The sequence below is a fragment of the Gallus gallus genome, chromosome 1, assembly GCF_016699485.2.
Source record: "Gallus gallus isolate bGalGal1 chromosome 1, bGalGal1.mat.broiler.GRCg7b, whole genome shotgun sequence".
Taxonomy (NCBI): domain Eukaryota; kingdom Metazoa; phylum Chordata; class Aves; order Galliformes; family Phasianidae; genus Gallus; species Gallus gallus.
Window position 1 is genome coordinate 30,517,268 of NC_052532.1, and position 12,984 is coordinate 30,530,251.

The following is a 12,984-nucleotide window of genomic DNA, read 5'->3' on the forward strand; positions in this document are numbered from 1 at the left end:
ACTGAAGCAAGGAGGTTTGTAGTCTACACACTTCAGGCAGACATAAAAGCTGGAAAAGATGAATCTGGGCCTTGAAACGATAGACGTTATGCTTAGTTGATAACAGCAGGATGTTGCAAGGAACAGATGAGGCAAATATTACTAAAACAAAGTAACTGTTTTAATACTTGAGCCTTATCTTAGCAAACAAACTCTTCCAAGCAAAAAAACCACAACACTGTTACATTGAAGAGACCTTGATATCCTGTACCATACTATTTCTAGTCTGTGAAAAAGTGAAAAAATACTTGAAAACTTGCCATTTTGACATTTTTCTAGAAATAGATCAACAGTCAGAATACTGCTTTTCACACAGCACCCCTCTTGTGCACTGTGGTGATATCCTTTCAACTACAGCAGAATGAAAACAATCACATTTCTCACCTCTCAAATGGACCAGATAATACAGAATTTGGATCAGTCTGTTTTTCATTAAATTGGACATGTTTACAAGTCAGACAAAAGCAATACTTGCTCAGATGACCTCCTTTCCTTTGCTTGGAAGATTTATTGAAAGCAATATAGAATGGCAACAATAGTCAATCATAGGCAGCAGACTGCCCTTTTATTAGGCATATTGAAGCCAATTAATCTAAGTGAGCTTTCTCCCTTTATCTCCTGAGGGCACATACTGTTAGAATGCATTAAAAATTCTGTAGCAATAAATAAAGGCGCTGAAATTATTCATTTTAACTTTGAGAAATTATTTACAGGCACTTGAGATGCTAAGTATTAACACTGTACATTTTCTGCCGGGCAAAGTGCCTGCTGGTGTAATTTGAGTAGATCCAAGACTTAAAAAATAAAGCTCTGAAACAAGGCTTTGTTGTACAACCATCTTCGGGGACAGCAAGAAGAGAAAGGAATGCCTGCAAGAGAAAGGAAAAGCAGCAGGAAAACTGAAACCTGCCTTATACTGAGTAAAAAAATGCTGAGTTAAAGCAGAAATCTCCACTTACGGTTACAAGGGAAGGTGGGCTAGTGAACTAGGCACGTTTGCAGCACAGAAGTCATCTGTTACTGGGATTCATTTCTAGATGTTGGGTTATCTGCCATTTGCAGGAGATACTAAAGGCCATTTGAGGTAAAAAGCAAGTCTATAATAATCTTATTAATTATGAAACATCAAAACCCGAGATGTCTTAATACATGTTCTCATTTTTGCAGTCCATGTGTTTCTAATTAGAACTCCTGTAATGTATTCACTTGGGAGGCATATAGGAAAAGTGAGTAACACTGTAGCAGCAGCTTCCTCTTTTAGGGCATACACTTAAAACTCTCCTTTATTCTTGGATTACCTCCAGCATCCTTCTTGGATTTCCTTCACTATAAATTCAATTAAAATCTTACCAGTTTCACAGCTGGGGCCAGTGAAGCCTTGTGGGCAGGCACACACATTGGAAGCAATACAGGCTCCTCCATTCCTGCACCCATCTTTGCAAAATGCTGTAACAGTAGAAGCACAAGAATTAACAAAACTACCCCCAGTATCCACACGGCTGTCCCCCGGCCCTGGCAGACTGAAACAGAGCACAGTCCTCTCAGCACTGAGCTCAGAGGCTGCTTTCTCTAAAGGACAGAGGTCACTAAAGGTTGCTTATAGTCCCCCTGCCTCATTAGCCAGATGGGCTGACAAGCTACAGAAGATTAGAGTAAATCATCTGAAGGCAACAACCTACATATGCACTCCTTCCTATGCACCAGGAAGCAGTGAAGGGCAGCACCTTCCCTACAAATGAACTCTTCTTAGGGCAATGCTGTTCTGAGCATCCTAAATAAAAGCGTGAGCATAACAGGCACAAATAAGCACTGAATCAGCTGGCTACCTTCCTCCTTCATTCAGAGATTAGATTGGAAGATAGTCATTTGCCTCCAGAGATTCTGAAAAACTCAAAAGCATTTACCATTTACAATTTGAAGCCAATCCCTGGATTTGTTTGTTGGTACACTGCAATCTGAGAAGCTGTGCTCATATATTTAGGCATTTCAGCATTCTCCAGATATAGTTATGAATATTTAGGCATTTCAGCATTCTCCAGATAGAGTTATGTACTAAAGAAACCTCTCTGCAGGCACAGAAATGCAACTGGTTCTGATATACAACACAGCAGCTGTTTAATTGCTCTGATCTGCAATACGGAATGAGCAATTCTCCGCTCACATGAAACAACAGAAAATGAGGGTTGAGCGCACACTCCAAAGTATGCAGCTCTGGGGGCAGTGGGCCTAGCCCTGATCAGTAACTATCCACGGGATGGGGTCTGAAGCCACATCTGAGACATGGGTATTAGGAATGTGAGCCTTCCAGGTCTCCGTTCTGAGGCTTTAACCTGTTGGTGAGACCCCAGTATGGAGTGCTGGTACAAGAGGGCCCAGAGCAGGGAAGCCACAGCCCTCACGGATGAGAAGCACATCCAGCTCTGCCTGAAGGACACCTACTCCAAAGCTGGGGTTGCAGAGGAGGACACTTTTCAATTAGGAATACATAGGGTCTGAGACTTCTCCTTCATACTCCCTTTTAAATACAAAAAAAAGAAAGGAGGGATGCACTTTTCTGCCACAGCGGGACCACATGCCCTCTGAAATGTAAGATCTGCACTCAGAGCTCTTGTCCAGGAAACACAAGTGCTATAGGGTTATGCACCTTGTCTTTGACCCAAAGAAATCTCAATTACTTTTTCGTAAGCTGACAGACCTTAACCTGAGAGTTCAAAGACCAAGAACATTTCTGAGAGGAGCAGCTGCACTTTGAACCTCTTCAGGCTAACTTGGGTTTCCTGCTCCCGGAGGAGAGAACTCAGTGTAAAAGGAGTCATTTGCTGACGTCTCTCCCTCTTTCTTTGTGTTTGGCTGGGAGTTTACTATGCTAAGATGTTTTACAGATGGATCATTATGTTAGGAATATTTAGAACAATCACGCTGTGGATGAAGTGACGAAAAAACTAGCGTTAAGATCGTAAGCAGGTTTAGCAATTAAAGAAATAGTGGGCTTGGCCTTGATAACACAGCAGCAGAATGAATCTGTGTGTTGTTATCAATGTTAACTGAGGATCCATGGAGTCTGACACCTAACAGATGAAGTGGGAACTTTAGGTATGCAATTGCTACAGTTAGACCACTTCTCAGATCTGAGCCCAGTTCCTTGCAGCTGCACTACTTCTGTCAGGTATTTTCTCCATCCTGTGTTATGAGTTTGAGGACTCCCAGGAACTTGGGCCCAATATCAAGTATCATACCCTCTGGCATGAAATGCAACAGAAGTTAAAGCAGCACTGTATCTCCACAAAATCTATGCACCATCCTCAAATCACTATGAGCTCAGTCATATGCAAAGTCCCTGTGTATCTGCCTATGAAGATCTTCTAGTAGGTGGAGGACCTAAATGCCTAGCCAATTATTTTGCCTGTCCTCTTCAAGGTACACCAACAGATTTGCATTAGCAAAGCACCTCACTGAGTTCAAGGAATGCCAAATCCCCGGGTTCTCAGCCACTTACCTTTACACACCGTCCCATTTCCTGTGTAACCCAGCTTGCAGACACAGTTGTGCCCACCCACCGTGTTGAAACATAGCGCATTTTCATCACAGTTGTGCTGGTTTGTTACACATTCATCGTGCTCTGAAAAATGAAAGAAGAACGGGATGTTCTTGAAGTTTTAAAATACACATAAGCTTTTTAATAAGAGAGAAGTAGTAGTTAGTGATAACCAGGCTATGTCAACATGAAACAATGGGGTAACCAGGTTATACGTTTTCAACACATACTTCTATGTGAGAAATGCGTTGGAGCTTAACTCCACTTCCATTAATGGGGAACTACCATCATTGCATTTTTCACATGGGCTACAGGGCTCTTTCGAACATTTGTCAAAGAATTGGCTAACATACTGAAGATCCATATAGTAATTCTACTGCATAATTTATACATGTAGGTTTATCCTGCGTGGGATTCATAGGATTTCCATCAGAAAGATGACCAGTGGTGCAAGTCACACACTCCAAGCTGCAAAGAACAGTTTGCAGAAGGCAGGACTTCAAAATGTAGTCCTTGTTTTTCTTCACTACAGTGTGTACTCTGCTCACTATTTAGATGAGCTAAATAACCAGGAAACAAAGGACAGGCTGCTCCTCAGAATAAGAGACAAAAGAAGGATGATCAAAGTGTTTCCGTTGGTGAACATTTTAATGTTTTATCTTGTGGTTCCTTAAAAAATGGGAAATGCAATTTCAAAACAAGGTGCTTTGAAGTGTCTTTTCCAAACGTCACAAGAATTGCTTGAGTATATTCAACATCTTAGTCTGTAGGCATCATGAATGAAATGCTTCCATCTTCTGAAAACATTCCTTGTATTTTCTTTAAATCTAAGAATTTGTCTAAACATAAATAATTTCAGAGTACCCAAAAATTTAATTTCAGTAAGATCGATGTTTGGGAAACATAAAGCTACAGAATTTGAATAAACACACACAGACTAGTCTGTGTATGACGTTTTCATAGCCACCATTCTGTCCAGAATTTAGCAATTTTTATCAGTGCAGCTTATGGCAGTTCTGGCTATGAGACAAGTCTTAAATCTGAAACTAGATGCTCTTTCTTCCCCAGTCTTAGCTATGTCACACTGCTCTGAATCTTCTGCTTTATAATAAAGAACTGAAGTCTGCGCATACCCCACAGGGCTGTCAGAAAAATGAATTTGTTAACACTTGCAAATCACTATGGAAGTATTCGACTTGCTATTCAATACTGGCCATAAACCATAGGAGTATAAAACTGGCAGAATGGCACATCCCTAATGCATCAGTAGACATAAAGTGTGCTATAGCAAAACAAGTACCCATTGTTTAACAGGAGGAAAATCGCCAAAATGTAATCAATTTTAAACAATGCACAGGGTTCTTCAGTTGGTTTTATTTTGGCTTAGGGTTTTTCTGCTTATTTTATAGCACCACCTTGCTGTCCTTCTTCCAAACAGAGACTGAGTCCCCACTGGATACAGCCAAGCTGAGGATGCAGGCCTCTGCCCTGAAGCATGAGAAATAATTACTTTGTTCTCAGCATTAATAACTAAAACTGATATTGTTCACAAATGCTCCGGCCCCTCAAAATCCAGTTACAATATTTGACTCCAACCTCCCACCGCAGTAAAATCTCTAATGCTGGCTGAAGTAGTATTTATATTAGATCAGGTCATAAAATAAAGGAATGTCACGTTCATGCAAATGAGGTTAAAAGTATTATCTATGCTGTAATCATATTCTGGCTTTGTTTGTGTTAATATCATGATATTATTTATATGTGATATGCTATTTAAATATAAAATATATACTGCTTTCTCATTTGTAAGGGTTTTATGTAACATATGAAAGGAAAATAGCTATGGAAATGTAAGAAACATTATGCACTCAGCAGGCCAAAATATCTTGCAAAGACATTATTCTGGGATCTCAAGGGGGGAGGGTATATACAGCAATACATCACACTGGTAAACTCAGCTCAAATCACTGCATTTGGCAAATTAAGTATCATGCTCAATGAGAAATGCCACCATCCACCTCATGCCTTAGGGCTGCAGCAGCATCCCCAGCATGCATAGCAGCTCTTTTCTGTTGATAAGAGTATACTAGAGAAAGGCAACTGAGGACAGACTGACAACAAGAGGAGCAGCTTTAAGCCCAGAATAGCTCTGAAAGCCCACAAGGGACCCATGCGAAGCGAGCTTGCTGATGTTTTTCCAGCACAGCCAGGTGTTAACCATATGGATGACTCCACCTTGCAGTACCTGGGCCTCAAAGACCATATGCACAGATGTATGGCCTCTGTAGAAAAAAAAGATAACTGTCACCCTTGAATGTATCTTTCAAACATTTAATCTGTAGGCTAAAAAGCCCTAAAGAGTCTTTTAAAATGGACTTTTTTTAAAAATAAAAATTAGCTGTCTATCAGCTAAGTAACTGAATCTCAATTCAAAGATAATATTCTTGGTTTCCACCACCTGCTGTGAGAAACTTCAGTGTTTCGTATCCTCCTGTAAGAAAGCAGTGGAGGATATCTGCCAATGGGGCAGAGGAAGAGGGCCCACCACACAGCCACAGAAGTATAAGTTCAGAAACAGACATTTTAAAATGATAGGAATAGAAAATGTCATCAAAAAAGAAATGGGGTGTTTTACCTTTCACCTGGATTGATTACCCTGCTTCATCTGAGCTTGGGTTCAATAACACTGTTAAAACCATTTAAACATAGTACTTCGTATTCCCTCCATACATACTGAGGGGCAGCGCACAGAGCAATCAGTCTGCACTGTGTGGCTGGCTCTAAAACAAACTGATAATAAATAGTTCAAATACAAAGTGGGAAAAGTCCTGCACATAAAGCACCTTACAACATTCACTCTTTTAATGTATGGCCTACCATCTGCAGCAATGTTGAAGAGACTATCAGAAAGAGCTTTTTTCCAGAATTCTCTATCTAGCTTTATTAAGGATAGAAATACTTGATTGTCATGAAAAGGTGGCTGATAATTCTTCATTAACTCATATGTAACACTTTTTCTTCCTATTTTGCTGAAATATTCAGAAAGTCATCTTAAATAGAGAGGACATGGAATGAGTTCAGCAGTCTTAAATATCAATCTAGAAACTGTAGAAGCATATTGGGCTGTGCATTCTAAAGAAGCAAAAAAAGCAATTCATAAAATAATTGTTTAAGGAGAACCGTGAATATGACTTCTTCCACTTTCTAAAGTTCAAAAAACAGGGTAGAAAAATGATTTGCATTATTTAGAATGTCAGTACTGCCCAAATATATTTCTTATGCTCCAAGAAGCAAAAGTGAGGTCATTCATTTCAAACAACTTCTTAGGAAATAATGCAACACATATTTAACAAATGTCCACACTTATTTCACTGCACACCATAATGACGATGGGGCCGGGCCAGTATAGGAGTAGTACAGTGTCAAGGAAATAAAAATGACTTTTGGAGGGAGATTTAACCATGAACACACTTACATTTGCATAAATTTTCTATAAAGACCAAATGCACTAGTCTCAGTGATTACCTCTAAAGCTATATTATCTAATAGATCTAAAATCCATTTTGCCAGGACTCTTTGCTCAACAGTGTTAAAAGTAATAAAATCTCTCTTCTGAGAATTAAATGAAGTTTAAAACACAGTATTTATATTGAATAAGTTACATCTAGAATGATCTCTTTCTAGATAAAGTTTCACCTGCAAAATGTGCTACTGCTCTACGCTAAAGCAATAGTAAGAATGAGTGCACATGTACATTCATTAAAAAACACAGAATGACCATTATGACACAGATGACTTAAAGGGATACAAAAATTACGTGATTCATGCATTTGGATGTGCAACAAATCAGTTACACACACATACATACATATATGCACAGAAAGTGATTAATTTTATTCTACTTTGGTACTACTTCAGAACAATTCATGTGGTTTCCTGCACAAAGATGTCACTTCAGAGGGATATGAAGGGTAAAGTACTGCATCCTCAGGAGATGCAGTGCTGTCATAAACTGACACAGACCCACTGAATCCTATGACAAATGACAGTACAATGGCAGATGGGCATCTGTCCTACCACTTTTATTATCTGTGCAGAGATTCCTGTAGAACTTAGTAGAAGCTAACATGTTGACCACAAGGTGACTCACCCACCTCCTCCTCCTTTTATTTTCATAGTGCAGAATGACATCAGTCCCTATCCTTCCTACTGTGCATTTCACAATTAAAAATAAACAGAAAATCTGTACAGCATTTCCCACTTGCATACTCCAACTTCCCAATACTTGTCCTGCACATTCAAATTCTGCAAACATCTGTGTTAAAATAATAATAATAATAAAAAAATAATAATAATAAATAAAAAATAGAATCAAATCCAACAGAGGAAAGGAATTATGACTGAGTTGCATCTCATACTTGTGGGTAAAGAATATAATGCTGTCAGTTTTCCCAAGCCATTCCTTACCAGCATTCAAAAATAACCACTTGAGGTGTAGAAATTCATAGAGTTCCCACGTAAATGAATAAAATACACTTATCCATTTGTAATCTTGTAACACCATACAACAGATAAACATTTTTAAGTTAAAATCTTTTAAATAAACAGAATATTTCAAGTATTTTCTCCTCATGCTACCTCTGAATTCTGGAACTCAAATTACTTTTTGTCACCTGTCTCCTTTGCATTGACTCAGTACAAATCGATAGAACTGTGGTGATCAGCTGACAATTGGATGTGGCAGTGAAAGTGACAACAGATGCGTCACTTGAATTATCATCACCCAACACACTTAAATGCCCACTTACAGTTTATCTTAATTACAAGCTCTTTTCCTCATATAATTAATGTACAAGACAAAAATCAGTATTAATTATATAGGCAGTTTGGAAGACATATTCCATTAGGATCATTAGAGAAATGACAGATGGTTAATTTCTTCAAAGACGTCATATTAGACAGTTTAAGCTCTAATTAGCAGGGTTACTTGTCTTAGCATATACATAGTATTTTCAATGAGCTTGAGTACTTAAGTCACATTTTTATATTGATATTTCTCAACTCTAATATTTCCCAATTCATTTTCCTGTGGGCATTCCCTAATTCAAATGCAAGATGGAACCCAAGCTTTAATTGCTCACAGTTGCCATCATATTCTTTATCTTTAGTTAACACAGAAGTCATTAATCATTAATTAATGACCACCAGCAGCTGTCCTTTGTTCAAGCTGTGGATATGAAAATCCACGTCTCCCCACAATAGTCAATTCATTGCTAATCTTGTTACTTCATTGATTTTCACCTTCATCCGCTCCCATGTATTCATTCTTCTCCTGGTCTTCATTTTCTTTCTTCAGTGCAGGCATAAATGACTCTTTTTCGTAAATCTATGCCTAGAATTTTCCTACTTTTTAAAATTTTTATCTTAATGATGTTGATAATAAAAATAGCTGTAGGATAGCATGTTCTATTTTCAAGGTCTATTTAGAGATGATCTTGCTTTCTGAAATGCTGCTTCTGTCTGTAATTACTTAGTCCATTGTTGTTCTTAGGGGAGAACAGCTGCTATCATCTCATCCAGGTGTCTACTCCTCTCTTTTATATATTAATGTATTTACTTATTCTATATTTGCTCTTAAGAAAATAAAAAAGGGAAATCAAGAAAACTGTGACAAAATCTTAGGAAGAAACTGAGGGTACAGTCAAAATCCAGTGATCCTTTTAATATCCATTACAAGAAAGGCTCCAGGACTACATTGTATTTATACTATAAAGGGGAGCCTATATTATTGGCTGTTACTGACTAAAGGTTAAAAGCAGCTGAAAAACACTTGAACAAGAGAAAGCACAGACCCACTCTCCTTGCATCTCTCTGTGAGGTTAGGAATGCTTTGCAGAAAGCTCTGAAGTGGCTGTGGCATTGAGGAGACCAGAAACAGGTAGGGACTGAGCTGGTACGTTGGTGTTTCGTGTGTGCAGCTTGAGGTATTTCGGTTTAAGTGCAGTCAGAGCTGTCATTTGAATGAAATTAGAATTGTCGGACACTGGTTTATGTAAAAATGGTTCTGCATGAAGGATCCCAAAACTGATGATTTTCTGATTGAGATTTTGTTCCAAGGACTTTATGGGTGTCACACACAGAAAAGGAGACCATACGAAGCATTTAAATATGAAGGCACATAGCTGGCTTAGACCACAGATGAAATCTGTGTACATTGATGTTGCATGCTTATCACAATTGAAAGGGTTAGCTAAACTATACTGTGATGTTGACCTTGTTTTACACACTGCTTTGATTGTGTGATTAACTAATTACCTCTTTAAATACCTTGATATTCTCTTTATGCATAATATGTTTCACAAAAAGAGAAATCCTGACACTGAATGTAATAATGAAATCCATCCCTAAAACATCTCCCACTTCCAATCACTTGTGATTTGAGAACATATTTTGAGAATATTTTCCATTTTATGTCTTATTTCACTGCTTGTCTAAATAAAAGTATTTCACACATCAAAGCCTGCAAGGGGCATAGATGTTTTTTCTTACTCTCTTACTTGGACTTAAGGACTTAATCTTTCAAAATATCCTGCAGTCGTTCTTTGTACAAAATCTCTTTGGGCTTCTTTTTTTCTTTTCTTTTTTTTCTTTTCTTTTGCTTTTTTTTTTTTTTTTTGCTTTTTTTTTTTTTGTTTTGCATTTTGTGTTCTGGGTTTTTTTCCCCAGACTGAAGAAATGTGAAACTCTTAGCTGTAAGTCCCTTCAAATTGTCCACTAGCGATAAATCCAATAACATATTTTATGGCTATAATCAGGGTATACAGTCCCCCAAGTCTTAACTTGAGAAGCCCAGCAGGCAGGTTAAATGTTGGCCCATCCCTTCCTTTGTGTAGTATCTATTCATCATGTAACCAGTGCTGAGATCTCCTGGAACTCAGGGGGAACAAAGTCATTTTCAGTCCCCAACACAATGGGCAATTTGATGGCTAAAATACATCTTTCCAGGACTAATATTATTCCCTCCATCTTTCCCCACTGCATTTTAACAAATTATTTAAACCTTTTTAAACCCAGTTAAGTTTCTTCATCCTGTATTATAATAATGATTTCCAGTTTTGTGGAACAAAATGTATTTTTGCAAAATACTCATACTCTTTTCACAGTGGGTTCTATTGTACAATTAGTCAGTATTACTTCAAATAGCAGTCTGAATTTTTACACATTTCAACAAATTAGGCAAAGGAAATATATTGAAGAATATCTAGTATGACAGCTAAAGTAAAGTAAGCTTTAATTTATCTCCTGCTTCCTCCATGTCTGCCATTTTGTGTATTCCTTCTTGAACAGAAAAGTTTAAGGGAAGGATTTTCTAAATAACTTAGCATAAGCCTTTCTCCCCTAAAGGTAAATCTGTAACTCCCACTGATTTCAATGGTAAAACTGTAATGTAAATGTAAAATAATTTTGAAAATCCCACCTTAAAATATTTCAGTCTAGACATAAGGTCTGTGACCTTGTCAGACGCTTCTTTTTTGCTGTAATTCAAACTGATCTTTTAATATCTCATCTCTTTTATCACTGACATTTTAAAATAAGGTTTCTGTGTTTTAAAAGATATTTCATGTCTCATTTCATGAGATGTTTCTCCATACGTTCTTCTTTTATTTTTTTTTATTTATTTTAATCTTGCTAGAGGTATTATCCTTTCCAAGGTAAATCTTTTCAAATTCCAACTTGTATTGTACACTAAACATCCTACATTCTTACAATAAACTGATGCTTTCAAAATCTTCTATTATGCTGTCAAAAGTGACAATGATAGCAAATTCTGCATCTAAAGTACACCTCCATATTTTATTGCTACTAGAACTGCCAGACGAGCTGTAAGTATCCTACTGCAATTTCCTCAGCCAAAAAAAAATGTTCATTTTACTTCTTACCCTAATGCTAACACTTTTCATTTTCATTTCCTTACTTAGAGGGTCCATGTTACACAAGTCTGACACCAACAACAGATACTTGTATTGGACACTTGTCATCCATGCTACACATATTTCTGTTAAGCAAATAAACCAGAGAAGTGTCTCTCAGACTTGCTGCTGAAGCTCATAACTTGCTGTCTGTTCTTGGATTTTGCAAGTAATAATTTGCAGACCATCTACATAACCAGAGGGCCCCACAAAATACTGCTGAGCAACACTGTTTTTTGTCAGCATGGAGATAACAGAAGGATGGATATGCAGTAGGACAGCAAAAAGATGTCTAAGGAATCAAGTACCATTCAGAGTGAGACTCATGAACTAAAAATGTAGTTAGAGTTCTCTGGAGAAAGGTAGTGCTCCTTTTCCATTCTTTTGGGGATATCAACATATCCAGCTTTTGTTAACTCATTTTCCAGAGGGATCTTTGGAAATTACAATAACAACCTACCCTACTTTTATCATGGACAGTTCTTGTCAGGTGAAGAAAATGGAAGACACTACAGTGCTGGAAGAAATGCTGCTATTGCTTTGATCCTGATCTCTTCTTCTGGATCAATTTATGTAACCATGAAATTGGGAAACAAATGGTTTTTCTATCTTTTTACGCAGCAGAGAGAGTTCTCAATGCATGAGATAGTTCACCTCATTTCCCTGGAGGTGCTGTGACACAGGCATTCAGATGACTCACTGGATGTCAAACAGGACCGTACTATTTTTGCTAAGGCACCTGTGGTGGTTGAGCTCAGCAGGGAATAGGTCTTCCTTCAGTGTTGCTCACCTAGTTGGAGAAAGAGTTCTCTACTTGAAAACATGGACAAACATATGCTGAAGTGGTGGCAAAGCAGAATGGTACTGATGCTTTGACTCCAGGTCACCCCTGATACAGTTTCTAGTGATGGTTCTGCTTTTCCCTTGGGCAGATCCTCCTTGGCAGTTTATGTAGGCACACCGAAACAGTATAGCAAACGCATCCACCACAACCACTGCATCTAAGATGCCTTCCCTGGAAAGAAAAGCGCTTGGAAATTAGTACATACAATGAAGCAAGCCCTGACCGGATATTCCATTTTCTCAATACTACATCCTGAGATACTGTGTGGAGGACTTCAAAATAACATGAAGCTCAATCCCTGGAAGGTGTACAAGTTAATAGTACACCTCAGCTACTCCTGGCAGACTGGATTAACTGTGCAGATGAAAATCAAACACATTCTCTACTTATTTCCCAAACAATAAAACTATGCATACAGAAGTTAAGTTGAATTCTGCATCCATTTCCACCTTCTAAAGAGTCGGGGAAAAAGTAATCAAGACTTACTAAACGTGTATGTTCCAAACTTCTTAAAAACACGGATAAATAATTAAAAGGGATTATTCATGATGAACGCTCACTTTTCCAAAAATCGGTCCTCTTATCTTAAAAAGATC

The 12,984-nt window shown here is 38.0% G+C and overlaps 1 protein-coding gene across 1 annotated transcript in view; it reads right to left on the bottom strand.

Moving 5' to 3' along the window:
* Window positions 1-12,984, bottom strand: part of NELL2 (neural EGFL like 2) — a 143,487-nt gene that overhangs the window by 35,256 nt on the left and 95,247 nt on the right. Inside the window, exons 14-15 of the mRNA NM_001030740.2 lie at window positions 3,536-3,658; window positions 1,390-1,485 (exon numbers count right to left, since the gene is read on the bottom strand). Of these exons, the coding sequence (NP_001025911.1) occupies window positions 1,390-1,485; window positions 3,536-3,658 (219 nt within the window). The remainder of the gene's footprint in view (window positions 1-1,389; window positions 1,486-3,535; window positions 3,659-12,984) is intronic.